The sequence below is a fragment of the Corylus avellana genome, chromosome 4 (genome assembly GCF_965113065.1).
Source record: "Corylus avellana chromosome 4, dhCorAvel1.hap1.2, whole genome shotgun sequence".
Taxonomy (NCBI): domain Eukaryota; kingdom Viridiplantae; phylum Streptophyta; class Magnoliopsida; order Fagales; family Betulaceae; genus Corylus; species Corylus avellana.
The window spans coordinates 5289868-5317808 of NC_142493.1; the positions used below are offsets into that span (position 1 = coordinate 5289868).

General features: G+C 35.6%; 4 protein-coding genes across 5 annotated transcripts; 3 read left to right on the forward strand and 1 right to left on the reverse strand.

Moving 5' to 3' along the window:
• Positions 1 to 299: 299 nt before the first annotated feature.
• Positions 300 to 2823, reverse strand: LOC132179276 (transcription factor bHLH25). 2 transcript variants are annotated; one of them, XM_059591976.2, is made up of 5 exons: positions 2739 to 2823; positions 2506 to 2584; positions 1797 to 2300; positions 1041 to 1415; positions 300 to 822 (listed from the first exon to the last, which is right to left on the reverse strand). In XM_059591976.2, the coding sequence occupies exons 2-5, from the start codon at positions 2539 to 2541 to the stop codon at positions 748 to 750; spliced, it is 990 nt and encodes a 329-aa protein (XP_059447959.1). In that variant the 5' UTR covers positions 2542 to 2584; positions 2739 to 2823; the 3' UTR covers positions 300 to 747. The 2 variants fall into 2 exon arrangements, with proteins under 2 accessions (XP_059447959.1, XP_059447960.1); XM_059591977.2 differs by lacking the exon at positions 2739 to 2823 and adding an exon at positions 2693 to 2737.
• Positions 2824 to 5694: 2871 nt separating this feature from the next.
• On the forward strand, positions 5695 to 6684 carry LOC132179727 (uncharacterized). The gene is made up of 3 exons (XM_059592490.2): positions 5695 to 5989; positions 6069 to 6326; positions 6429 to 6684. Exons 1-3 carry the CDS (start codon positions 5827 to 5829, stop codon positions 6575 to 6577), a joined length of 570 nt encoding a protein of 189 aa, XP_059448473.2. The 5' UTR covers positions 5695 to 5826; the 3' UTR covers positions 6578 to 6684.
• A 613-nt stretch (positions 6685 to 7297) lies between these two features.
• On the forward strand, positions 7298 to 12413 carry LOC132180039 (NAD(P)-linked oxidoreductase superfamily protein). Its single transcript, XM_059592886.2, has 5 exons — positions 7298 to 7702; positions 8815 to 9043; positions 9190 to 9489; positions 10266 to 10394; positions 12076 to 12413. Exons 1-5 carry the CDS (start codon positions 7521 to 7523, stop codon positions 12205 to 12207), a joined length of 972 nt encoding a protein of 323 aa, XP_059448869.2. The 5' UTR covers positions 7298 to 7520; the 3' UTR covers positions 12208 to 12413.
• A 2839-nt stretch (positions 12414 to 15252) lies between these two features.
• Positions 15253 to 18543, forward strand: SWA1 (transducin family protein / WD-40 repeat family protein). The gene is made up of 2 exons (XM_059590173.2): positions 15253 to 15425; positions 16710 to 18543. The coding sequence occupies exon 2, from the start codon at positions 16714 to 16716 to the stop codon at positions 18295 to 18297; it is 1584 nt and encodes a 527-aa protein (XP_059446156.2). The 5' UTR covers positions 15253 to 15425; positions 16710 to 16713; the 3' UTR covers positions 18298 to 18543.
• Positions 18544 to 27941: the final 9398 nt, after the last annotated feature.

The following is a 27941-nucleotide window of genomic DNA, read 5'->3' on the forward strand; positions in this document are numbered from 1 at the left end:
TTGTTAGGTGAGACTGACCTTATATAAGTAATTTTAAAGAGCTCTAAATAGACTAGTCATTTTGTAGTGATAATGTTATTGCAGTTGTGTTTGAATCATGGTTCAGCAAATTCGACGGTTAAAAACCAAAGTTATAGTTAGCATGAAAATTTTAAGACCAGTTGCTTTCAAGCAAATGTTGATTCCATGATGGCTATTGCATATTATTGAGAGTTTGTCTGTAACAATCTTGCAAATAGCAATAATACATGGATAATATGAACAACTTGCAATTATTGCATCATTATCAAAGTGTTACAATCTAATGACATTACAAGGAAAAAGAGGCTCCATAAGAGTTATCAAGATGCCTCTAAAACATGACTAAGTAACTACTGAAACAGAAGCCTGTTTGTCTACACACCAAAAAAGCCATATTCCCTCTTCAACCACTCCCAAAAAGAAAACCCCAAACAAACTGTGATATCACTCTTTTTGAACAGGTGAGAATTTCAACATGGCCAAGAGTTAACCATGCAAAAATTCAATAAAGAAAAACCCACCTTCAAAAGGGATCTCACAGCAAACAAGCTTAAAACTAGATGGTCTAATATGGTAGAGCATTACAGGCCTTGTAAGCAGAAAACTTGAAAGACTTTGACTTCTTGTGTTTTTGAGGATTATTCCTGTCCTCTGAAGCTTCCAGCAGCAGCAGCAAAGAAACTTTATAAGAGGCTTTTATATATTAGCTCAAATTCCAACTTCTTTTCACATGATCAACTCGAAAGCCGGTCGGAGATTCCTTACAAGATCCTTCACAGACATGCTGAATTCCTCATCCATCTGCACAATGTAAAGAAGGCATTAATTGGGAAAATATCAGTTACTTATTTCCCAAGAAAGAAAACATTGTGTGTGTGTGAGTCAGTCGCCTTCATTTAGTGGAATTATTTCATATAAACAACAGTTTAGAGAATTAACATCAAAAACATTTTTTTTTTTCGATTGCAACTTTAAACTTAAATTTCCAGATTCAGTTCATAGAACAAATGAAGGAAAACCTGAGCAATAATAGTGATATCAAGAGCAGAACTCCCAAATGTCATGACACTGCTATTGATGACTGTCAGGTGGAGCTTTTCAACTTCAGCCACCGATTTCTCTAGCAATCCTTTCCTTTTTTCACAGTGAATTCTTATGAGGACATTTTTGTCGCAGAATCTTGCTTCAATTTCTGGTAGATGCTCATCATGGGGGTCGCTGGAGAGGCTTTCATTTGAGGCAGAGTTGTCACCATCAAGGAAGAGTTGAGATTTCCTTACAAACACCACTGATTCTATGTTCTTCTTCCTAGTTTGTTCCTCAAGTGTCTTCACTCTCTCTTGCATTTGTTTCAAATACTTGATAGCATCACCAAGAACAGAAGCCTTGTCCATCTATCAACAGCATGAAGATATGATTTAGCAGAAATACTTAATCCTTAAACTCAGGCATTAGTAATCTCCTGCCTTTGCCAATAGTCTAAAATAGAACTCACAAAGATGTAATAGTCAATAGGAGTGGTTTATGCTAAGAAATATTACAGATTATATAGAAATGTTTATACTAAGAAAGATACCAAGAGGATTTAGTCTAAGAGAAAGCTTAGGTGAATTTCAGCAATCATATAGTTTCTTTTAGAAAGCAAAGTTTATATTCTCTAATCCCATTTTCTTTTTTTGTTCTGTCAAATCAGGGAACATAAAAAGAGGAATAAAAAAATAATAATCCAAGAGGAGACATTAAGAAAATATAATTGGCACGGAATATTATTATACCTTCTTAAGGCCAGGAACTATAGCAGATAATGCTATGAACCGCTGGCTGAGCTTCTCTCTCCTTTTCCTTTCTGCCATAATGTGATCTTGTGCTTGGGAAAGTCTAGTGCTTGTGCTAATCCTCTTACCCCCCTGGCAAGAAGGAAGGGTATTCATGATTTGGGAAGATACTACCTCCTCTTTAGGCTTTAAAACACCCATGTGATTTGTGTAGTTCGCATCCGCAAACGATAGATTAATGGTTGGATCAGAAGAAGCAAGTTGGGGATATGATACATGATCAAGTTTGGATGAATTATTCCAGCTGTTGACTTTGAGCTGTTTCATGGTTCCATCAATTCCAGTCTGAGAAGTTCCCATGGAATTTCTGTGGTTGAAGTTTGGGTGAGTCATGAAACAATGTTGTAAATTCTCTCCAAATGTAGTGGATGCTGGTTGCAGCATGCTGAGCTCATCTAGAGAGTTCGTGTGCCACTGGTTGATGAACCTAGGATCCTCCATACCCTGCAAATTTGATGTTTTCCTCTTTCTAATTATATCTTATCGTAAGAAAACTCTCAAATTACTCAGCAAACATTTTATAAACCAGAAATTTCCAACTTGTTACAATTAGTCAAAGATTATCTGCTAAGATTTTATACATTTTTAGATAATCAGTAAACTAACTATCACCTAACCACAACATATGCAGGAGCACATTACCACTTACCAGTTCAGATAACTCTCTCATGGAAGAAATCTCCATTAGAAGAACTCCTTTGCTGCTTAAAAGAGTTCAAGGAAGGATCCTGCATGAGAGGTAAACAAAACAGATTACTTGGGTATTCAATTTCCAACAAAGCTGGTAGATTTTTCCTAAACTTTTCATTCAAAAGTGTGGCAGAGAACAATCTCACCTACAAACAACAACAAACAGCTCGAAATAGCAAGAAGAATGCTCACCCTTTAGTTCTGATAAAATCTTTCGTTTTCCTCCTTCTTACTAGAAGGATAGAGACTGCCTGATTCCTCAATATTTATAGCTCACCGATCCATAGCCAGTTAAGAGCGTTCACATTGGACTAGTCAATATATATATATATATATATATATATATATATATAATTAAAGTGCTAATTAAATAATTAAATTCATTTATGCCTATCCGCTTAAGCTTTTGGAATAATTGATAATTTAACATAGTATCAGGGCCTACCACAGGACAAATGAAGCCCATATTACTTACCCCGTAACAAGGACCAAGAAAAATATTGGCTTTAGGAAGGGTGTTGATAAATAATCTCATATTGCCTGTGGACAAGACCTTGAGCATATTTATAAGGAATTGACAATCTTCTCCCATAAAACCGATTTTATGAGATGAGTTAAGCCCACGAATTTCTTTATTAGTGGTAATTTAACATGGTATCAGGACCAAAGATCCTGAAATTGAACCTTGAATCCGTCAATTCACCCCTCATTTAAATTAAATATTACACGTGTTAAGTATCACCTGTTAAAAAAAACTTTGAACTCACACGTGAGAGATATTGTTAAACTAATGATTAAGTGATTAAATTGACATCTTTCTATCAGTTTAAACTTTCAGAATAACCGGTAATTTAATATGGTATCAAAACTAAAAGTAGCCCATTTCGACTAAGGATTTAATTAGCTGTTATAGTAGTCAACAAATTTACTGACCATTATAGCTCAACAATACATAAAAATCTAATAAAATATTCAATTTTGATTCTCTCTCGTTTTCTGAAAAATATTTTAAATGAAGATGCTTTAAAAAAGTGAATACCTAAAATAAAAATAAATATATATATATATATATTCTTTAGTAGTTAAATTTGAACTTAAATTTGAACTAAACATTTACTGAACTCAAACGCTGAAACATTTGCAAGTGAGTTGGCCATAGACATTCTGATTATCCTTAAGTGCAATTATTATTATACAAGTGAGTTGGCCATAGACATTCTGATTATCCTTAAGTGCAATTATTATTATATTCTCCTGGGTCACTTCAAGCTGGCAAATTAATCCTCATAACTAATAAGCAAAGTCAGATTTGTAGTTTTGTGGACTTTTAGGAGGAAGCCTCACCAACTAGCCGTTGAAAAATTTCACTCAAGATTTTGTTAATGAGCACGCTAATCTTAAACATGTGGGCACTCAAAAGTCTAAATCAACCAAGCCAACCCACAATCTTGTTTTCTTTCTTCCTTTCTTTGCATTCAAAAAGATTACAGAAAGAGCTGGTGACCCAACCCCCCTATAAATCACAGTTTAAAGCCCATGTGAGTTGAGACGTGTCATCTATAATAAACAAGAGATTAAGAAAATAATTGGGTTTTGTTTCCAAAAATTTCCTTTGACTTTTGTTGTTTGTCTGATCCAATAAACTGGCGAAACGTGGCCAACGTAAATGTTGTCGGGCCCGTGAGTTCCGGCAAACCGACCCATAAAGTTGTGGAACAGGGACATAAATTCTGTCCCAAGAAACTTGTAGTCAAAAGTTGTTGACATTGATGATTCCAGCCGATCACTGATGGTGGTGCATGCCAAGTTTGAAAATGCTTTGTTCACAACAAATGGGTGCGTGTCGGCGCCGAAATGCCCTGAAAAGGGTCGGCAATAAGTGCACTTGGCGACGCCGGCCGTCGTGTGAAATGGCTTACCGTGTTTCCTTTCTAGTTTCTTTAAGCAAATAAGCATGATGCATTTTGATCTCAAGGACTCGAGCCAATATCTATGAAGAAAGAAAAAAAAAAGCACTCAATTAATTAAGCTTGTAATATATATAGAACCAGAATACTACAATATTAATGAAATGATTAAATTTAATTAGCGTTTTTTATAAGTTTATGATTTTATAAACTAGCGACCAATTTGTTGAAAAGAGATGTCTTTGCAAAATGGCTAGAAAGGAGTCAAGTGGAAGCGTAGGAGCGTGTCGGCAATTTGGGATTGGCCGCCACGGTCTGCAGTAAGTATGGTTCTGAGAGAGCTAGCAAAATAGTGAAAAGAAAGAAAAAGAGGGTAGAAGTATGGAAACTTCCTTGTAGTTAGTTGATGTTCTTCTTTCATAAACATTATGGGTCATGATCTCATAAAACACAAGAAGCCATCAACCATTAGGCAATAACTATGAAAGGGTGAGCCTAAGCACATATTGCACGTCTCGGACTGGGTTTGGAATTTGTTCCAACGGGCACAAGCGCCAGAGAAGTTTTAGTGTCTCCATCATGTGTAACGACTCAAGAAAAAACGTTAGCCACATCTGCGCTATCACACCAAAAGGACTAGTTAATTTAAAACTTCTATATAATCCATTATAAAGCCAAATTTCACATAATAATTAGGAAATGTGAGATTTAGTACGCATAACTAACTCTCTGTATAAACCATAAACTCTATGTGGACTACTTCTCATCTTATCAGTTTGACTTAATAATTAGGCAATGTAGTATTTAATATTCACGACAGGTCTTTGGCCAAGACCTAGCATGGGTTACAACTTGACCATGCAGGTCACGGCCACGGCCCAACCGTGGGTCTCTGGCTGAGACCCACTTGGGTCACTGTGGGTTAAAAAAATAATAATAATAATTTTTTTACTATTTTTTAATTTGAAATTAAGGATAAATTTGAAATTTTATATTAAAAAAAAAAAAAAAAAAAGAGTCAGGGGTATAAACATTATTTTACTACTTTTAATATTTAAAATCTAACTGATGGGTCAATTGAATCAAATTAAAAGTTTAGAGGGGTTATATTGAGAGTTTTTTAAATTTATGAGATCTTCTGAAAAGACACTACAGTTTAAGGGTTTAAAGTAAAGTTTTTCCAAATAATAATAATAATATTCCAAACGATTTATTTCTCGGGAATTTTTTTCGTCTGTAGCAGTCGTTGTCTTCTGTGAGGAGTGTGCTGTGTCTAACAGCATCGTTCCGGTTTCCCACAAAACAGCTTTTTGTGCGGTAAAATTGATATTCAGCTGTCTCTTTGAGCTTTTCTGTGTATTTCAAAACGTACAATGCGCCGAGAAGAAAAACGACGCAGGTTCAATGAAGCCGTTGTCAACATGCTGTTTCCCCAACCACCGCCTCCTCCACAAGTAATACGGGAAGAGGAGGAGGACGAGGAAAACGAACCGGTGAACATATTGCGGGAAGACTTAGATACGGATCTTATTCCAGGTTTCAATATATATGCGAACTATTTTGACTATGTAAATTATTCGTAATCAGTAATTTGACCAAGTGAGTGAAAATGCAGACGATTTGGAAGAGAGCGATTGCTCTGCGTGCGATGATACAGATGGTGAATCAGGGCCTCGGAGGAAGCTGACGAGGGCTCAGAGGAAGAGGCTTCGCAAGAAGAAGCTCAAGGAGGACGCATCCCGCCGCGGGAATATTATTGGGCCGTTGTTACCTTCAACAAGCGAAAGTGGAGGTGGTGATGTTGAGACAGAGCCTCCAGATGTTCGACGGAATGCCGCAGAGAAGAAAGTTGATGCTTCAGCTGACAACTCAGGTGAAGATCCACACACTGACACGCCCACATAAACTTAATGCAATATTCAATTGTTTTACGTGCCTGAGTAAAGCGGGCCCTTTGTGTTACGCATTTGTTCAGGAGAGGAGACTGCTTGCGGTAACCAAAACAAACTGAAGCAGAGAAGAATGGCGAAAAGGCTGGCAAAGGGATTGAAGCCATCTAATCTGCAGAATTGCAGTCAAAATCATCAGCATTGCGCTGATGATGAGGACGTGGGTTCCAAGTGAAATCGTGTTGCCATAGCATAGATATATTGATGATTGATTATTGAGTTATTTGAATATGAAAAGCAGTTGAATTGTTGAACTACTATGTGCCAACATAATGTACGTTTCTCATAGAACAAATTAATAATGCCTAAGAAATTCGCCACCCCAAATTAAAAGTTCTATTTCCACCCCTAAAAGCCGCAGCGTGGAATGTTAGAAATAAGAAATAATAATGTAGACCTCGATTTACTTTCTTTAATTAATTAATGAGTAATGTTAGAAATCACATTTTTATTTTACTACTATCTCACTTTGCTGACGTGATAATTGTAACACACCGATCTCATATTAAGAAGACGAGAAATAGTTCACATAGAGTTGGTGATTTATAAAGATAGTTGTAAGATGAGAGCGTAGATATGAGCTTTATAAAAAATTTTAGAAAAGTTTCAAATTGATTAATCTTTTAAGGTGATAACTCAGATATAGCTAACACTATTTATTTATTTATTTTTAATCCCTCATTTAAACTAATATATGTGTTATAAAAATCAGTCTACGAACAATTTAAATCACATATAAATTTAATAAAGTGAATCAAAAAAGGCAGTTAAAAAAAAAAAAAAATTTATCCATCAAAATCAAACTAATCTGACGTGAAAATTTGAGTGAAAATTCTCCAATCTTTGTATGTGTCTCTTTGCAAGAGTCCATGACCGCAGCAGCTTCTGCGAAGAAACACAGATCAATGAAAATCCATTCTGTGTGGGACCCACTAGAGATTCAATCCAACTCAGTGCGATCCAAACCCCACGTGCCACGGTTCTACCACTTGGCCTTTTAAATCTTGTTCCACTCAATTTTCCTTTTAACCGTTAACACTTTCTTTCCCGGGGATCTTCACTCTCAAGTTTTCTCGCTTCCCAAACACCCTCGGCTCGGACACAGAACCCTGGAACGAATGGCTTCGCCGCCGGCCAAGGTCGAGCTCCGGGAGCTTGGGAACACTGGGCTCAAGCTCAGTTGTGTGGGGTTCGGGGCGTCGCCTTTCGGCAACGTCTTCGGCCAAGTCTCCGATGACGATGCCATCGCCTCCGTCCGGGAGGCCTTTCGCCTAGGCATCAACTACTTCGACACCTCTCCGTACGTAATTTCATTCCTGAAAAGTGAAATTTTGTGTGTGTGACAGCATTTAGTGTCGAGAAAATGTAGGGAAAGAGTGGAAAATGTATAGTAAAAGAAAGGGATATATTTCTTTAATGTCTCTTGCTGAGAAAATGTAGGAAAAAATGGAAAGTAAAGGAAAGTTGAAAAATGAAATGATCGTATCTCTCGTAATGCACGATCGAAAAACAAAACTTCTTACACTTAGATTAATCTAACTTAGCCAACAAAATTTGGAATTCCGTATGTGTAGTTGGGTTCAGTTCTTATGAGAAGAAATTGATCAATTTATTTGATGCCTCGGCACATGTGTTACTATTTCTGGAAGGCTTAATTTTAATTAGAAAATATTAGAGTAATAGATGTTATATTTTCATTATGGAAAACTCTAGTGGACAAAGATTTTTGTTTTGCTGATCTTAATACCTTTCAAGAGCTTGGAACTCATTAATGCTTTGTTTGGCTGCCCAAAAATTTTAAAAGGTGAACAAATCTAAGGAGTGACGAACTAAAGTTCTATCTAAATATTTTGTTGTGTGAATCGTTCGGTGACCGTGTAAAGGGCGATCCATCTTAATGAAGATCGCTAATTACTTGACTTTTGGTGGGTCTCTTTGTATGTGTTGTCCAGAAAGTGGGTTTGAAACACAATAGTGCTTGCCCTTTCTTTGAAGCAGGCCACTTTTTTCCAGAACACAGTCCGGGATAACCATGGCCGTGTATATACAAGTTAAAAACTTCACTCTTTTCAACTCTATTTAGTCTTCTTGGCTATTAGTCATTAAAAAAAAAGGGGGGGGGGGGGGGGGGGGGGGGGGGGGGGGGTGGGGCGCATATGCATTAGATTTCAAGTTTAACACTATTTTTTTCTCTGTTTCTCTTGGCCCCAAATAGAGGTCAGTAGTTGTGCTAAAGTTGCACGCTTTCACCCTTATTATGTGCTTTCTTGTTCTCCAATAATTAGTTGCTTTTAACTTTCATTCTTGGACATGCTAATTATGTGCTTTAATTGTGATAATTCACTCATTTTTGTAAGTTTTGATGATACTGTATTTTCTTTCTCTGCTTTCTTTTGTTTTCTCATTTTTAAGATATTACGGAGGGACTTTGTCAGAGAAGGTACTTGGTAAGGCACTAAAAGCTGTAGGAGTTCCAAGACACGAGTATATTGTATCAACAAAGTGTGGGCGGTACATTGATGGTTTTGACTTCAGTGCCGATCGAGTGACTAGGAGCATTGATGAGAGCTTGGCAAGGTTGCAGCTAGATTACGTTGATATCCTGCAATGCCATGACATTGAATTTGGATCTCTAGATCAGGTGCTTAATTAATTAACCTTGTTTACCTTCTTTGAATATGTATCATTATAATTATGCATATTTCTAAGGGTATTCACATGTTTGATGTTTGTTATGAAACTCACTGTGATAGTGATGCTTGGATTCTTTAATGGTTTTGTAAACAGGTTGTGAATGAGACTATTCCTGCACTTCAGAAATTAAAGGAAGCAGGGAAGATCCGTTTTCTTGGAATTACTGGACTTCCTTTGGAAATTTTTACTTATGTACTTGATCGGGTGCCACCTGGCACAGTGGATGTAATTCTGTCTTATTGCCACTACAGTATTAATGATTCAACATTGGAGGATTTACTACCTTACCTAAAGAGCAAAGGGGTTGGTATAATTACTGCTTCTCCACTTGCAATGGGTCTTCTTACTGAGAGTGGTCCTCCAAGTTGGCACCCAGCTTCACCTGAACTCAAGGTGCTCTTCTTAAATTTTAATTTTTTATGCTTCTTTTGCATCAGGATATATCCTTTTAACCAACACCATTTTTATATGTGTATGTGCTGATGTGTGTCAGCCTGTGATGCCAAAAAGGAATGAAAAAGTTCCCCAAGCTAACAGATATCGTGGAAGGAGAGATAGACACTTCTTAGAGAGGAATAAAGGGAGAGATTGACACTTGACAAGAACTAATGATCAATTATTACATAGAATGAAAATCTCTTCTGATTATGGACGTTAGTTTATATAATATTCAGATATCTAGAAAAGTGCTTCTACATAAGTGCTTTCATGAACACCTGCAACTAGGTTTATGTTTTTATGAAGGAACAAATAATGTTTATTACCTTGTTGCCAAGTTTTGAGGGGAAGTAGTTCACGATAAATTCCAATTTGAGTACACGGGATTACCACAATATTTCATTCTCCTATGTTGGACTCCTAGCTAACCAGGTAAAGAGAAGAATGAACCACAAAAGGTAGGCAAAACTCTATTTGTGAAATAAACGTAATTTTGCTACCTGTTAAGTTTTGATGTCTGTCCAGATAAGAGAGTCGCCTCTGTTGATCATTTTTTAGGTAATAGGTTCATGCCCCTTTGTCTCCGCCATTGAACATTTTAAATTTTCTCAAAGATATTATAACTGTTTGCTTATGGTCTAGATGGTTACATCATTTCTGAAATTTGTGTGTGGTTTGCAGGATTTAATATGATTTTTTTTTAACCATTTAATCTGTTTCTTATTTTCCAGTCTGCATGCCAAGCTGCTGCTGCCTATTGTAAAGAAAAGGGGAAAAATATTTCAAAGTTAGCTATGCAATATAGCCTGTCAAATAAAGACATTTCATCTGTGCTGGTTGGAATGAACTCTGTTAGACAGGTAGATTTATCATTTCCTTAATTTCCACATTACCAAAATATACATGTATTTTTTTCAAAAATTTCACTCATATCTATCTCAGCATGTTGAGTATATGCATATAACCCTGCTCTCAAGCCTTACACATGGACATCAAATATATATATATATATATAAATTGACTGGCTCATGTCTGTTGTATTAAAATTGAATAATTCCTGACCTTTTTCTTCTATAAAATATTTACTCTAAACACATAGGAATTCACTTTTTTGTCATTGTGCTTTACATGATAACTGACATATATTGAGTATGAATAGCCATCTTTAACACTCATCAAGTGGAGCTATTGGCTCAAATTCTTGGTACTGCTGGGACATAAGAAACATGTGTACGTCTTTCTGCTTGTTTTATAATTAATTCATGTAGACACGTGTTTTAGTTGATTCCCCTCCGTATAAAGTCATGTTCCAAATGTGTTTATTCAAGATAAAGTTTGCAATGAGTTTATGATTAGTTGTTCAGTGTCATCCTTCTTAAGTTATGTGATAAATGTGAGTATATTGTGCAATGTTATGATGCATTGCTTACGGAAGGTCAATGTATTTGTAGTCGGATATAATTAAAATGGATGTTCAAAATGAGATACTGCAAAAAGTTGGCTGCAATTACAAGAATGAACAACTGCGAGGGGCAGCTTTTTGTTAAGAAATTTATTGTTGTAGAAAGTGGACAAGTCTCGGTGTCAAGAACTTAAAATATGGAGATATGGATGCAGTACTCTATTTGAGTGACACCTCTTGTACTTTTGGTCCTTTTGATTTTAAGAATCGAAGTTTTCAATTTTTCAATTTTAAGTTTCAAGCTTTAGCTCATTTCCAATCATAGACTCCAATAAGCATTTTGTCAATTTTAAAATAGGAAAATTCTTTCTTTCCAGTTATATCCCTCAATTTCTCCCTCTCTCTCTAGGCTCCAACCGTGGAGCTTGAGCCATAGTGAACCTCCCTCCCTGGCTTTGGAGATTGACCTCCATGGCCATGGAGCTTAGAGCTTGAAGCTTGGAGCTTGAGCTCGACATTTAAAATTAGGAGGGTATAACTGAAAAAATCCATTTAAAATTTGTAGAATATTTTCTTTTTTTGTTTTTTTTTGTTTTTTTTGATAGGTAAAATTTGCAGAATACTAATGGAGGTCTTTGATTTACTTATCAAAAAAAACTAATGGAGGTCTTTGATTGAAAATAGACCGAAGTTTGGATCTAAAAGTTGAAAAGAATCCAAAAAAATGAGGGATATCAGATATAATTTTCCTGTTTTATGTAATGAAACCACCTTTTTTATTTATTTTATTTTTTTATAAGTGTATAATGAAACCACCTTCTACATGGTTAAATTAGAATTCCTTTATTCATCCAAAATAAATAAATAAATTAGGATTCCTTTAGCATGCATTGTCGTTATTTTCTTCATGTGCCTGTAGTAGTGATGCTAAAATTTTTTTGTCAACCAAGGATTCCATAGTTCCAACTAAGTGCCAGAAAATTGTCTTAGTGGCCCGTCCCTGATTAATACACAAGACCTAAGCATGATACCAAGCGATATATGAATTGAGTTGTATTATCTACTAAATGATGTTGAATTATCTCTTAACAATCAATCTTTTCAAAATGTTCATAAATTGGTGGCATTTTGACAACCAGGTTGAGCAGAATGTTGCTGCTGCTCTGGATCTCGAAACTGCTGGGAAAGATGAGGAAACTTTATCAGAGCTTGAAGCTATCCTGAAACCTGTGAAGAATCAAACATGGCCAAGTGGAATCCAACAGAGATAACTACTGCCTTCATGTTGGTGAAGTATTTCTGTTCTCCCAGTAATAAATAACAAACTAATCCATTTGAAGGCAAATTCAAATACTTATATGCTTGTCATCTAAGCATACACTATGCATCATTTCTTTTTCTGGGGCAGAATGTAGACATTATATATTGTGATTTTGGAGTAATGTGATAAGGTTCGCCTCTGCTAGCCAAAAGGAAAGCACTGATGTATCTCTCATTAGAATGGTTGAGAGATTTCTGGTGGCATTTTTCTTTGTGGGTTAGTTGATTTTTATTTTTATTTTTATTTTTATTTTTTATTTTAACTTTTTTTTTATCTAGAAGGCAAAAGTTTTAAGTTGGCAAACTTAAAATTGGGAATTTTTTCCCACACAAAACATTGTAATCTTCAAGAACCAATTGCTTGGCCTGGTATTGACTTGCACTTTGATTGTCCATATTAAAGACTCAGAAATTACTTTTATTTTCACATATCTTGGTCAGAGAAAAGAATATGGGGAGAATTACAGGGATAGCAAATCATGTAATACATTAGGGCGACATATTCCATAGTAATAAACTCATGAAATATGAAAATAGGAGCTTAATTTCTTTGATTATATACATGCATTAGACGTTTTCCTAGTTAGATTGGTAGTTGTGTCTGAGGGTGAATAGCAGTAATGGTTAATATGATGGGATTCTTGCTGACTGAAAAAACCCTAGATCAGAAGGTTTATAATTGGTTATGTTTGTAAATTTTTGTTTTATGTCTTTTGTTTCTTGTTCTCGAAACAAAAACATTAACAAACAACCAAAAACACAAAAAATATGTTTTTTTTTTTTTTTTAGAAAAAAAAAAAGAAATTATGTTTTGGCCAAACAACAAAAAGTATTGCAAGAAAAGTTACCTTTCTAAAGGCATAAAGTAATGAATTTGTTTAAGTAACAACAAAAAATATGAATGAAAAATTTACACCATCTAAGCTCAGTACTTGCTTTCTCAAGGGGTTTGTGATACCCGTTATGAGTATTTACTTAATTAATACATTATTGGAATTATGAAATGTAGTTTTCTTTTCATTATGTTTGTAATTGGTTATGTTTGTAAATTTTTGTTTTATGTCTTTTGTTTCTTGTTCTCGAAACAAAAACATTAACAAACAACCAAAAACACAAAAAATATGTTTTTTTTTTTTTTTAGAAAAAAAAAAAAAGAAATTATGTTTTGGCCAAACAACAAAAAGTATTGCAAGAAAAGTTACCTTTCTAAAGGCATAAAGTAATGAATTTGTTTAAGTAACAACAAAAAATATGAATGAAAAATTTACACCATCTAAGCTCAGTACTTGCTTTCTCAAGGGGTTTGTGATACCCGTTATGAGTATTTACTTGATCAATACATTATTGGAATTATGAAATGTAGTTTTCTTTTCATTATTTGACAACAAAGGAAAAAAATAGTAAAGATAAGTTTTAAAAATGAAAAAGCCAAAAACAATAATTTTGAATAATAATAATAATAGAATGAGAAATTACAAGTATGTTCATAATTACAAAATTTTTACAATTGACACAACCTTATAAATTTGTAATAGACAAGCGACTCACTTGTCTTCTACCGCAATAGCTCTTTTTAGAATCATTGGACAATTCTTCTACTTGATCTCTTTTATCGGAACTCCGATAAACTTCAGTTATTGTTGATGAATGGTTGTAGTTTATAACGAGGACTCTAAGAAAGAAGCAATTGAAAAGCACAAAAATATGAATTTTCTCTCTTAGCACATAAAGAAATAAATTCTTTCTTATCGGAAAATAAGAGTAATATTAATGCTAGAAGTCACTTTTATGTCACTCAAAAAATAATGTGGCTTCTAAAATCACCATTAATTTTGTGATTGATTATTATTAAATTTTGATTAAATGATGATTTTAAAAGCCATCTTATTTTGAGAGTGGCGCAAAAGGGATACAAGAGATACATAAGAGTGGCTTCTAGAATTACTCGTGAAATAATGCCACAATTCCCTTAAAAAATCATGTTCCGAAAAGCCTTTAAATAGACTTAGAGCCTGTATGGATTGCGTTTGAGAAATAGAGCTTTTAAGTCAAAAAAAGCTTTTGAGCAAAAACTTCATTTTGAAGCTTTTGTCAAAAGTGTTTTTTAGTCATTTTTAGACTTTTTTGACCCTTAAATAGGCTTTCAATTTTTTTACCAAACGAATACTTTTTTCTTCAAACTGACTTTTTTAGTGTTAAAGGCATTTTTAGGCCTCTCAAACGCAATTCCAAACAGGCCTTTAGAAAAGTAGCCCTTAAATTTGAAAGTTTGTTTCCAAAATATTGTTGTTTTTATGTGCTCGTTCGGAGGAGCCTGGATTAACTTACAAAAATACAAATTCCCAATGCAGCGTGTCCGTAAGAGGCTTCTAATGAACTTTCAAACAAAGCATTGTGTGAAAATCTCATTCGTACCCATTGCAGATGAGCTTCTTGGCCAATCTTCAAGTAGGACCTCTTTCGTACGAGCTTCATATGAGATTGCAGATGAGCTATTCAGTAAATATTGGAATTGACATTTTTTCATAAAATACAAAGTTGTAATATTTTGAATAAGCTTTCCAATGCCACCAAGTTTTCTTTAATCATATCTCGAAATCAAAAGTTTGGTCCCCAAGAGGTAGCTCAATCGGTTGGGACCACACTTAATGAAGTGGAGGTCACTAGTTCGAATCCTCCTTCCCCCTCTTATGCGGACATGTCAAAAAAAAAAAAGAAATCAAAAGTTTGATCATTTTAATCATACTACATTAATGTTGACAAGTGACAACATACACAAACTTGAATGCTCAGGTCTTTTGATCAACTTTTTTATAGACTTAACCCTAGACTTAAACTTATAACCAAACATGTTTTGAGACTGAATTTGCCAACATTAAAAACCTAACAATAAAATTATTTGGTTATAATTATATATATATATATATATATATATATCAAATAATAATAATAATAATAATAATAATAATAAAAAAAAAGGAAAATAACTTTCGCCGGGCCCGATAGAATTTCACCTTCACTACTCTCAAACCAAACTTAAACCCTAAACCCTCCCTCTCTCTTCTGGCACCATCTCATCTCGGCCTCACACTCTCTTTAGCTCCCGCCGACTTCATTTAACGCCAGCGTCTCTTGTCGCCGCCGGCTGCCGATCTCCCCAAACCCGAAGGTATGTTCTTTTTGTAAGCTTTTGTTTTGTTGCCCACCAGAAAACAAATCCGCGTTGTTCTTGTTCTGTTGTTGTCCAAATCACATAAATTTTTGCATTTTTATTAGAATTCATAGATTTCGCATTGAGTTTTATGGGTATGTTTTTGTTAGTGTTGTGACTGGTGGTATTAAAATCCGTCTCTGTGAAAATATTGATGAGCTAACTTGGCTTCACAGTACCAAGAATTCAAAGGCAAAACAAATTGTTTTGCACTTATATATATACACATCTCTTTCAGCCCTAGCCCTAAACCTAAAGCAAATTCACGCCTGCCTCTCTCTCCCTCTCTCTCGTCTCCCGCCGTCTTTGATTTTGATCCTGTTTTTACCCAGGATTTTGAATCCTCCGAGCAGTTTTTCTGCTCGAGAACACTTGAGAAAGAAAGAATCATAATAATCTCCTTGGTAAGTTTGGCCTTTTCTCACCTGGGTCGTGCTTGATTCCTCTGTTTCTTGAATATTCTTGCTTTTTTTTCTTTTTTTCTTTTTTTCTTTTTTTTTCACGGTTAACCGATCTTGATGTGCTCTGAAAATTTGTTCACGTTCACGAAATGAAATTTTTTTTTATCGAAATGAATTCGGTGAATTAATCGATTTGACTGACAATTCCGGTTAAAATTTTGAAATTACCTATACAGTTACCGTTATAACTGATACAGACCCCTAAAAATAATCTTGCCTCTTGCCGCATGCTAATGTGCTCTACTGAAAGGGAATCAATCAATAGAACATAATATGACTTCCCAAGGAATTGATATCATTATGAAGAATTCAATCAATACAGTCAGTTTTTGATAAGAAGAAAACTTCTAAAAAAAGAAAAAAAGAAAAATACAAGCAGTCATTGTAGGCCTAGAACAGTCTCCAAAGCCAATGTTATTTACAAATTTTTACAAGAATCATAAAGTTTTCTTGATCTGTGCACAGGCAAGACAGCAGTTAGTTCGCAGCATCAATATTTTTCACAGCTGTAGACTCAATAGCCTTCTTTAGAGCGCCCTGAGAATTACTTTGCTGTTTGTGTGAACACCTATTGAGTCAAGTTTTAGTACTGCGAATTTTGCTGACTCTATGGTTAAATTCTGTTGGAGTATAAATGAAGCCTATACTGCTTGGGGACACATGCACAAGCCCTGAAACATGCACAAGCCCTGAAACCTATCACATACTGAATCTTATAAATACTGACAGTTGTAGTCATTGTAAACCAGCTAACTTATTCCTTGTGCATTTTCTGTTGCAGGGTAATGATGGAGGTGCCAAGGCAAAATTCAACGTTCAAACCTATCAAACCCAAGCTCAGACCAAAGCCCAGAACCCCCACGCAAACCCCAGAGTCCAAGTACTGGTCCTCCTTCAAGAATCACCAAATCTCAAACCTCATCTCTTCCATCACCTCTCTCACCTTCTCTCCCACTCCACCACACACCTTCGCCGCAACCCACTCGACCTCGCTCACCCTCTTCAGCCCCCAAACCCTCTCCCCCTCCTCCACTATCTCCTCCTTCCCTGATGTCGTCTCTTGCGCCTCGTTCCGCTGCGATGGCCTCCTGATTGCCGCCTCGGACCTATCAGGCCTAGTTCAAGTCTTTGATGTCAAAACCCGGACCCCACTGCGTAAGCTTCGGTCTCACACGCGCCCAGTACGTTATGTTCAATACCCAGTTCATGATAAGCTACATTTGGTCTCTGCTGGTGACGATGCCCTCGTCAAGTACTGGGATGTAGCTGCCGAGACCCCAATTGTAGATTTTCGGGGTCATAAGGATTATGTGCGTAGTGGTGATTTTTCACCTGTTAGTCATGAAATGTGCGTCACTGGGTCGTATGATCACACGGTTAAGCTTTGGGACGTGAGGGTGACTGATTCCAAGTGGGTTATGGAGGTGAACCATGGAAAACCTGTTGAAGATGTGATTTTTTTGCCATCCGGGGGGTTGGTTGCTACAGCGGGTGGGAACTCAGTTAAGATATGGGATTTGATAGGGGGTGGAAAGATGATTTATTCAATGGAGAGTCATACAAAGACGGTTACATCGGTTTGTGTAGGGAGAGTTGGGAAGGAAAGTGGAGAGGAGGGGAGGGAGTATAGAGTTTTTAGTGTGGGATTGGATGGGTATATGAAGGTTTTCGACTATGGGAGGGCGAAGGTTACGCATTCGATGAGGTTCCCAGCGCCACTTATGTCAATTGGGTTTTCGCCTGATTGTGGGGTGAGAGTGATTGGGAGTTCTAATGGGATAATGTATGTTGGGAAGAGGAAAACAAAGGAGGAGAATGCGGAGAGTGGTATCAAGAGTTTTTGGAGTTTAGGCCAGGAGGAGGAGAAAAGGGTTATGAGGCCTTCATATTTTCGTTATTTTCATAGAGGACAAGGGGAGAAGCCTAAGGAGGGAGATTACATGGTAGTGAGGCCGAAGAAGGTGAAGTTAGCAGAGCATGATAAGTTGTTGAAGAAGTTTAGGCATAAGGGGGCTTTGGTGTCAGTGTTGGGCAGTAAGAATCCAGAGAATGTGCTGGCAGTGATGGAGGAATTAGTTGCGAGGAGGAAGTTGTTGAAATGTGTTGAGAACTTGGATAACGTGGAGCTTGGGTTGTTGTTGAGTTTCTTGCAAAAGTACACCACAGTGCCAAGATACTCAGGTTTGTTGATGGGATTGACAAAGAAGGTGCTTGAAATGCGGGTTGAAGTTATTAGAGGCTCTGAGGCCTTGGAGGATCAAATTAGAAACCTTAAGCGATCTGTCGACGAGGAGATAAGGATACAACAGTCATTACAAGAGATACAGGGTATCATCTCTCCTTTATTGAGGATTGCTGGGAGAAGATGAAACTTTATTGCCTCTCTGTTTATTATGAGGTAGTTGTATTATTTATTACCTGCTTGCAGCTTTGTCGTCATGACAATAGAAAGTTCTGCAATTTTGTTTCATGAGAACTCAATGTGTATTTCTATTTGTCGTGTTTTTAATTTTTTGAGGAACTTTAGTTACTTGCTTAGATATATCATATTGAGCTCATTTTTTTTCCCAGTGACATTATAATTTGATGCCTTTTATGTCGTATTGTTCCGTGTTCTCAGAATAGGTGTTATGTTGGTTTTCAATGCTTCTGATATTGTATAGTGAAAGTTCAATTCTTGTAATTGTACTGTGGTTATGCCATTGACCGTTAAGTATTTTCGCTGTTGATGGGGAAGCTTTAAGGTATAGAGGGACCAAGTAGGCTATCTTTATTAAACGGCTCAGGTGTTTCAGCTTCCAAATACACTCCAGGACAAAATTTGCAAGTTGTTCCATTTACATGAATTTTCACGTGCACTTTCATGCAAAGCTATTGTTTTGACTGGATTTATATATCTGATTGCTGTTGCACTTTGTATCTATCAATCATTTACATGGTATATGGAGCTTTTAGAAGATTGAATGATAGATCATAGATGCATTAGTGCATTACATTGGATCAAAAATTACCATGAGACATCTGTTCAAGCTACTAGAGACGGGCCTTTTCAGAAAATTGTCATGTACAAATTCGGTTATCAGTTTTTGGTATTTTTTGTGCATTTACTGTTCAGAAGGCTTATATGAAGTAGAAAATAAATGAACTCTCTTGTTGATTGTTGATTGTCGATGTGCCTTGCAAGAGACCCTTCAAAGAAAGTTCTCAACTTTCAAACATGTTCTAGATTGGAACAGTTGTGGCCTTAGAACATTGCAGGGATCAACAAAGTGGCCTTACGTGTTTGAACTATCTTGACTTATCTATTAAAGTACCAGAAACTATTTGTGAACTCTAGATTCTACAACTTTGAAGCTTCAGTCATCCAATAATCTTCGACCATTTACTAACTTTGTGATTTCGAATCGCATAATACCTCTCAGGATAATTAATCTGAAGCATCAACTAGAATTGCATAATAACTCTTATCCATTCTTTTATGAATTACATACGCAAAAGGTAGCAGTTTTTTCGAATTTTATTTCCCAATATGCAGTTGGGCTTAGGTTATGCACTTTGTGAATTGGCTAATAATTATTCAAAAGCTCTTATAATCATATATTCAGGTGGAGGAACAATCGGTGTTCGGAAGATAATATTTCTATTTGACTGTTGCTTTCATCTTACATTTCTTGTTATGTTTTTCCTCAGATATCACTTCTCTATGCATTAATCTGTGTTTTCTTCTCTTATTTTGCTGGTTGTGAGATCAAGATTGTTTTTATCAATTTATCAAGAAGTCCCTCTTTTGCTTGGAAAATTATTCTTATTCACAGTATGGTGTTGGAAAGAGATAAATGAAGAATATTATTTATTTAGCTTTGATTTTGTTAGCATGCATCACAATTCAAAGTCCCCAATTGGACAAATTTGATGTGGCATTCAGAATATGGAGGCAAGAGGACATGTAGTATTTAGAAAGTCTTCTTTTATTTTTGTGTGTTCTCAGCAACATGAAACTCTCTGTGACTTGCTGTTTCACTGGTTGTTCATTTTACCAATACAGACTCATTTACGCTTAACCACCAGCTTTTGAAAGATCTGCCTTCTCTTGTATTTTTTTTCCCTCCTCGCCATCTACAACTACTGCCACGCGATTGACATCATTGAGTCAGGAACAAACAGTATAAAAGATTTTGGGAAACTACATTAAGACTATGAACTACCATACATTTAGAAAAGACCTTCTCAAATTTTAAAAATTTTTAATTTCACCCTTGTATTTTTAATTGGATGCAAGATTTTAAAACTGATAAAATGACTTTTATACTCTCGACTTTTTTATAAAATTTCAAATTTATCCTTAATTTCAAATTAAAAATTTTAAAAAAAAGAAAGAAAATTTAAAGGTACTTTGGATTTTTTAGTGATTTCCATTCGGGTTAACGGCCGGATATAACTGGTTAGCAATAAAAATCACAGGAATATCATTGATTAGATCTCACAGTCACAGATACAAAACAAAACAATCAATTAATTCTACCATGCAAAATATTTCTGCCCACTTTCATTCCTCAAAAGACCAAGTCAGTTCCAATTTTCACAGTGAAAATTACACAGAAACCATGTTAAGTTGCCGTGATTATACTTTTACAACTGACGAGGAACAAAAACACAGAAACTGGAAGGGTGAAAAGAAAAGCAAAATCCTAATTATCTAAGCTTAATAAGGGCCAAGTGGGGCCTTTGGTTGACTCTGAAGGACCAAAGCTGTACCTCATTTCCTGACTTGAGCCCGTTTCCCTTTGCAATATTTATCCATGGGTTGCTCAACATGTAGCTGCAGCTGTTACCCAATTTCCACTTCTTCAAGAAGATGCTCGATTCCTTAAGGCCTGGCTCTATCAATGGCACTTCCATGCCTTTGAAATGTTTCCCATCTGCTTCTTTCTCCTCAAGACTCGCTTGTTCCTCACTGCTTAGAAAATCATACCTCATTTGGCCCCTTGGAATCGAAAGCCGGTCCTGAGATACTTTCATATCAGTGTCAGTCAAAACTTTTTGAATGACAAGATTGATGTCCGAACCCTGCAGCCCCATGATTCTGTTCTTGAACTCGGTTGGCATGCAAGGTGGTTGGTCCGGAACCGCTTGTTTGATCTCCGTCGGGTTCTTCCTCTGCCTCTTGGGTTTCCTGGACTTTCCTTCTTCTTCTTCTTCCTTTTCTTGATTCTTGTTGACTTTTCCGGAGTTGTTGGGTTTTGACTCCAATGGCTTCTTGGGTGGTATAATTTTCAAGGCAACCCTCTTCTTCTTCTTCTCCAGGGACGGTTCTCTCTTTTTCATGTGGAATTGAACGAATTCCATCAAGATCCTCTCAGTCAGCAGCCGTTCTACCTCGTTTGGATCCTCACCCACAGCTCTGATCACCTCCTCTTTGATTTTATTGAAGTCCCCACATATGGCTGGAGAGTCTCCCCTCAGATCGTCTAGAGTGATGGTCATGTCTTCTTCCTCTTCTTCTTGAAACAAGAAAAAGGAAAGATTTTGAATCCCAAATGCGTTTCAGAGAAGACCACAAAGAAAAAGAATGATTGGGAGTGAGTATGATCATTACCTGATCTGTGAGAAGAAACAAGACCCACAACACAACACAGAGCAAGAAACAGAGCACAATGTCTTCAGAAAAGAACAGGAGAGGAGAAGAGAAGAAAACAAACAAGAGATGAAAGTGAGGTTTCCTAAACAAGAGATGAAAGTGAGTTTGGGTTTCTTCCTGGGATTACTTATTTATAGGACGAATGAGGTTTCCTAAACATTACCGGTGCAACTCGGAGAGGCACCACCGCCTTTGCCTCCAACGGTCAAATAAGAGCATACACCACCGACTTTCACAAACCTAATTTGAAAAATATATTTACTTACTATTTTACCCCCATCATCCATGGTACAACTCGGAGAGGCGGGGTTTCTCACCGCCTTTGGCGCCAACGGTCGAATAAGGTTATACACCTCCGACTTCCAAATGGTCGCAAACCCAATTTTACTGTTTTGCCCCCATGCATGGTACAACTCTGAGAGGCAGGCTCTCAAGTCTCACCGCCTTTGCCACCAACGGCCGAATAAGGGCATACTCCACACGCACAGTCACAACCCCTAATTTAAAATAATTAACGGACCTCGGCATATTGGGGTGGAATTAGGATTTGTAATGTGGGGGGACAAATTTTTGTTTGTTTTTTTTTTTTTTTTGAAATGGACCGAATTATATAAATACACATAATCTCTTTATATTAATCAATAAGGTCTAAGAAAAAGGTTTGTTTGAGTATAAAATTTTTGTCCTGACAATCACCGAGAGCCCCAAATAGCAATAATGTTAAGAGTTGAGCCAAACAATTTTGTAATCATAAATGATTAAATCATTTAACTTGTGATATCAAAGCAAATATCATAAATCTAAATGATGGCAAAATAACTACTCAAAAAATTAATTGTTGGGATTGTTGGTTAGAAGCCATTCAAAGAACTCAAACCATTTAACTTTTTTTTTTTCTTATATTCAATGAGAGTCTCAAACCAAATTAAATTGTTTATTAGAAGTAAACTAGAATATAGAGGGAAGCTAAATGAATTGGGTATTTTAGGTATTTTATTTTTATTTTTTTGACATGTCCGCACAAGAGAAGTGAGAAAGGATTCGAACTAGTGACGTCCGCTTCATGAAACTTGGTCCATATCTGATTAAACTACCTATTGGGGACACAAAGGGGACACAAGTAAAATAATAATAATTAAAAGGGACACAAATAGTATTTTGGGGGGGCAAAACTAAAAAAAAATAATTAAAAAGGGACACAAATAATATTTTGGGGGACAAATATATCATTTTTGGGGAAAAATTTATAAAATTGATATATTTGAAGGAAATTTATGAAAAATTGTAAAATTTTATGAGTTCGCCACTGTCCGCGTAAGGTAATTTTAATGTGGCCAATTTCCCTTTTTTGAAAATTTGCAATTCGATATCATTTGGGAGATGCTCCAAACCCAATTTAAAATAATAAAATATTTACTGTTTTACTCCCTCCCTTTTGAAGAATTTTTGTAGTTTTGAAGACAAAAACTTGTTTTTTTGTGAAGGGAAAAATATAAAATCAATTCATGGGGTTTACTTGATTTACGATTAGCTTTGATCAACCTACTGCGTGATATATCTAACAGTTTTTCTATTCAATTTTTTATGATTATCGTTGGTTTCAGTAATTGTTTTGACACCTTTTGTGTCAATGGAATCGAAAAATTCCTTACAATACAAAACATTTCCATCATAGTCTTTCAAATTGAATAATTGAAAACCGTGAGTTTAATCGTGCTGTTAGATGACTCCTCCATTTAATTTACACAAGAAATTCACACTAACAATTAACTTAAGCTCTTATACCACATTGTCAAGTGTGAACAGCAATTTCAAACATACATGAGAATTATTTTGGGTCACACTAGCACCCAAAATAAACTCATTCACGGTACACTGAAAAATAATTAAGCAACCCACAGGCAAGATATCAAGATTTTTACGGGAAAAAGCATGGGACCTAATTGATTCAAATCTTTCACTATCAACGATAATGAGTTTACAAGGTTTTTTTTATCATTTCATCAAAAATACCTACATTCTTTAATTAAATATAAATCACTCTAAAAGTGAAGTTCAATAAGAACAAAGAAAGATCTCACCAAATAGGTATGAGCAACAAGGCAACGGCAGTGGAAAATTCAACAATTGACATTGGTCAATATGTAGCTTTCATTGTCAGAAAACTTACTAAAATTGTATCAAGATCGGATCATACACGATTCTTCAAATCTCTCACGGAAGTGGGTAGGCCAAAACCAATTTTTTTCTCTTCCTGCTGCCGACTGCGCAATTTTTTTTATTTTTCATTTTGGTTGCCCTTTTAAAAGGCCCGGAGTGTGTTTTTTAAAAGGTCCATGGGTTGGTCCCCAAATGTGAGGTATTACCCAACAGTATGCAATCTGTGATTGCATGATCTGTGGGAGCATTTTTATTTTTTATTTTTTATTTTTTTGGGGTAAAAGCATGATCTGTGGGAGCTGGTGCATATATATATATTCTCCAACACTATTTACCCAAAAAAAAGGAGTAAAACGGGTTAAGAAAGTAAAGTGCAAACGCCATCAATATTGTCTTGAAATTAATGGAATGCACGTAACTGCTTTGGGCATTTTCGAGAGATGCATGAGCAGTACAAGCCCCACTTATAGAGCCCAAATGCTCTCTCATATAAAACTACCCATTACACTATGTAATAAGCAGTTTTATTGCACCGGCTCTAGTGTAAAAGTTTACATGTTACTAATTTCATAACTGAAAAATAAAAAATAAAACTTTGACAACTTTAACACGTTATCAATTTCAAAACTAAAAAATAAAATAAAATAAAATTTTGACAACTTTGGTAACGTGTCAAAGTTGACTCGTCACCATTTGGTGACGTGCCAACTTTGACACATTACCAATTCGAAAACTGAAAAAAAAAAAATAATAAATAAAATTTTGACAACTTTAGTAACGTGTCAACTTTGACACTTCACCAAATGGTGATGTGTCAAATTTGACTCGTCACCATTTGATGACGAGTCAAATTTGACACGTTACCAAAGACTTTAGTAACGTGTGAGAAACTGCCACGTTATCTGACGTGTGAAAAAATTATGTACTGTAGACATGTCACTAATCTCATGTTTTTTTTGTAGTGTTAAAAATTTAAGTAGATCTTGATTCACACAGTTATTGTCATGTTTTTGGGTCAATGACTCAATATCATCAATGTTCAGGTAGGTTATGACAAACTAGGGCTTGGAATAGTTTCACAGCAAGAAACCTAAAAAAAAACAATTTCTAGTGTTTTTAATGGACTTCCATACGTTCTTGGCGGGGTTGCCATGAACCCCCCAAACTCAAAGCATCACGTGGATCCGCCCACATGCATGAGCTGTGGACTATGGCTGCCTTACTTTCCTCTACCTTCATATTTTAACACTCTGCTCTTTTTACCCAAAAGGCCAAAAAAAAAAAAAAAAAAAAAAAAAAAAAAGGAATAAGATGGCCGACTTGGTGGCTAAAAGAGCTGGCTTTTAAAGTTTTAATTTGCCTCCACTATATTTCACATCATTAGAGTTGTGGTTCAAAGAACAAAGAAGCTACAATTTGGCAATCAGCATTACTAATTAAGGCTGAAATTCACTGAGAAATTGGATCTAATTGCACCATCAAAATTTGAGTTTAGAAAACCATAAGGTAGAGCTTTCCGAATGGTGATTCCAGAAATTGAGTTCTCTCAAGTTAAACCTTCTTTTTTTCCTAATAAAAAGAAAGGCTGGAGAGACCAACTGTAATTAATTATTATAAGTGGCTGTAACTATAATAGCACATGTTTGCTACGAGCGGCACATGAGAGGCTTAAACTGTAGGAACCGCAGATGTTCTCTCAAATCTGATTAAACCAAAGCTTGACCCAACTTTGTTAGGGTATCAATGGAACTCAAGGTGGTTAACACTAATTAAGTTAGTGTGAGGATTCCCAATTCGAACTTCGAACTCACGTCTTAGTGCATGCTCAACCACTTTGTTAAATGTTTACAAAAAAACTAAATATAAAGAGTCCATTGTTAATGCTCAAAAAGGAACTCACGTTTGGTGCCTAACATTATTTTAATATAAAATGCTTTCTCTTTACTCTTTATTTTCTCTAACATTTATTGGAAATAATATTTAAATAGCTTTCTCTTTACTCTCTTTCCTTTATGTGTAATTTAAATAATATTTAAATGAAATAAGAAAAAAGTAAAAGAAGTTATAGTTGAATTGATTTGAATACGGAATCAAAAATTAGTTTGCTTTATTTATTTTTTATTTTTTGATATTGGGGAACCTCTACAAGGCAAGGCTGTTTAGACCCATCCTTACAGAGTAAAATTTGATCTCGTGCACCGCACCCTTGAAAGATTTCCTATACGAAACTGGGTAAATCGCTAACCTTTTACCAGGGGGTGTGGCCCCAAAGAATTGTTTGCACCCAAGAGGTGTTGAACTTTGGACCTTCAAGGGATCAAACCTCTAAGACTAAGGCCTTCACAACTTGGGTCAATCCCTTAGGGTTCAAAATTAGTTTGCTTTATTGCTCATAACATTTTGTCACTCTTCAATGCAACATAGAGTTGCTTGCGATTTCGTAGGGAAAAATGCGATTTCGAAAGACCTCGTGAGTACTACAAAAAAGTTGAGATTTATTGACTAACGTTAGTGAAATGTCAAGCCTGTTGACATGTCACTAACGGTTAGTGACGTGTCATTAGCAACGCGTGTAGCATGTCAAAAAATTGGGTGTGACTAACGCGACTTTAGTAACGTGTGAATTTTTGACACGTTATTAAAGTTTAAAAAATTATTAAAATTAAAATATTTTTTTTTCTGATTTTTCATGGAATATGATTTTCAAAAACCCAAACCTAGCAGCAAATCAAAATTTAATGGAAAAAAAAAAAAAAGTAATTGAAAATTCTAAATTAAATTAAAAAATATATGTATATTGTTTACATGTAAAAAAATTTGTTTACATGTAAGTAAAATTTTTCAAAAATTTCAATAGTTCAATCAAAAATTTTGAACTTCAAATCTAATTTTACTACTCACTCATTATGTAGAGTTGGAGAGTACCAAAAATCAGAAAAATTAGAAAAATTACCCATTAGAGTATACGATGTCTATACCCCAAGTGGATTCAACCTGAAAAATCAAATCAAATCAGCTAAAAAAATCAAAACCAGAAACATTTCAAACACCCAAACCCAGTAGCGAAAAAATTTCAAAATCCCAAACCCCAAAAAAAAAAAAAAAAAATCAGATCTTCTCTTCTCTTTTTCTTTTTCTTCTTATCTTCTTCTCTTCTCCTTTTCTTTTTCTTTTTTCATATGAGAGAAGAGGGAGCTGGGGGGGGGGGGGGGGGGGTGGTTTGGGGGGGAGTGCAGAGAGCAAAAGAGAAGAAGAAAGAAGAAGGTAGCATGCGGGAGGAAGAAAAAAGAGGGAAGAAGAAAGAAAAAGAGAGAAAGAGGGAAGCCAGTTGGCGCATGTTCCCAATGCCCATTGGTGACGTGTGTCCAGCTGGCACATCACCAATGGGGTGACGTGGCATAGGTGGCGCGTCACCACTTTAGTGACATGGTGCCACGTCACTACTGTCTTAATTTATTTAAAAAAAGAAAAAAGAAAAAAAAAACCTGACAACTTTAGTAATGTGTCAACTTTGACACGTTACCAATTAGAAAACTGAAAAAAAAAATAATGATAATAATAAAATTTTGACAAATTTAGTAACGTGTGAAAGTTGACACATCACCACACGTTACCAATTCAAAAATAGAAAAAAATAATAAAAAATAAAAAATAAAACTTTGACAACTTTAGTAACGTGTCAACTTTGAATGTTACCTATTCGAAAACTGAAAAATAAAAAAAATAAAAAAATAAAACTTTGACAACTTTAGTAACGTGTCAACTTTCACACGTTACTAAAGACTTCAGTAACGTTTGAGAAACTGCCACGTCACCAATTGGTGACATGTGAAAAAAATCATGCATTGTAAACACGTTACTAATCCCATGTTTTTTCTTTTGTAGTGGAGTTTTCATTGAAGAATCCTCTACTTCTTGCCGGTGTCCAATGGTCTGCAAAACGGGCAGGCCATTCTTGCCGTTGAAGGTTGCAGTTCTCTTTGGCAGGGCCGGGTCAAAATATGTTGAAGCTTAAGCTTTATTTATTTCGAAAGGTTGAAGAATCAAATGATATTAATGCATTTTTTAAATTAAGTATGTGGCCTTAATTAAAGCATATATATATTGACGGCAATTAGGTATTTAATTCCTTTTTTATGAAAATTATTTTATTAGGATTCATTAATTCAATTGGGTGCCTTATTAAATTACTTATTTACCATGATTAAGAGATCT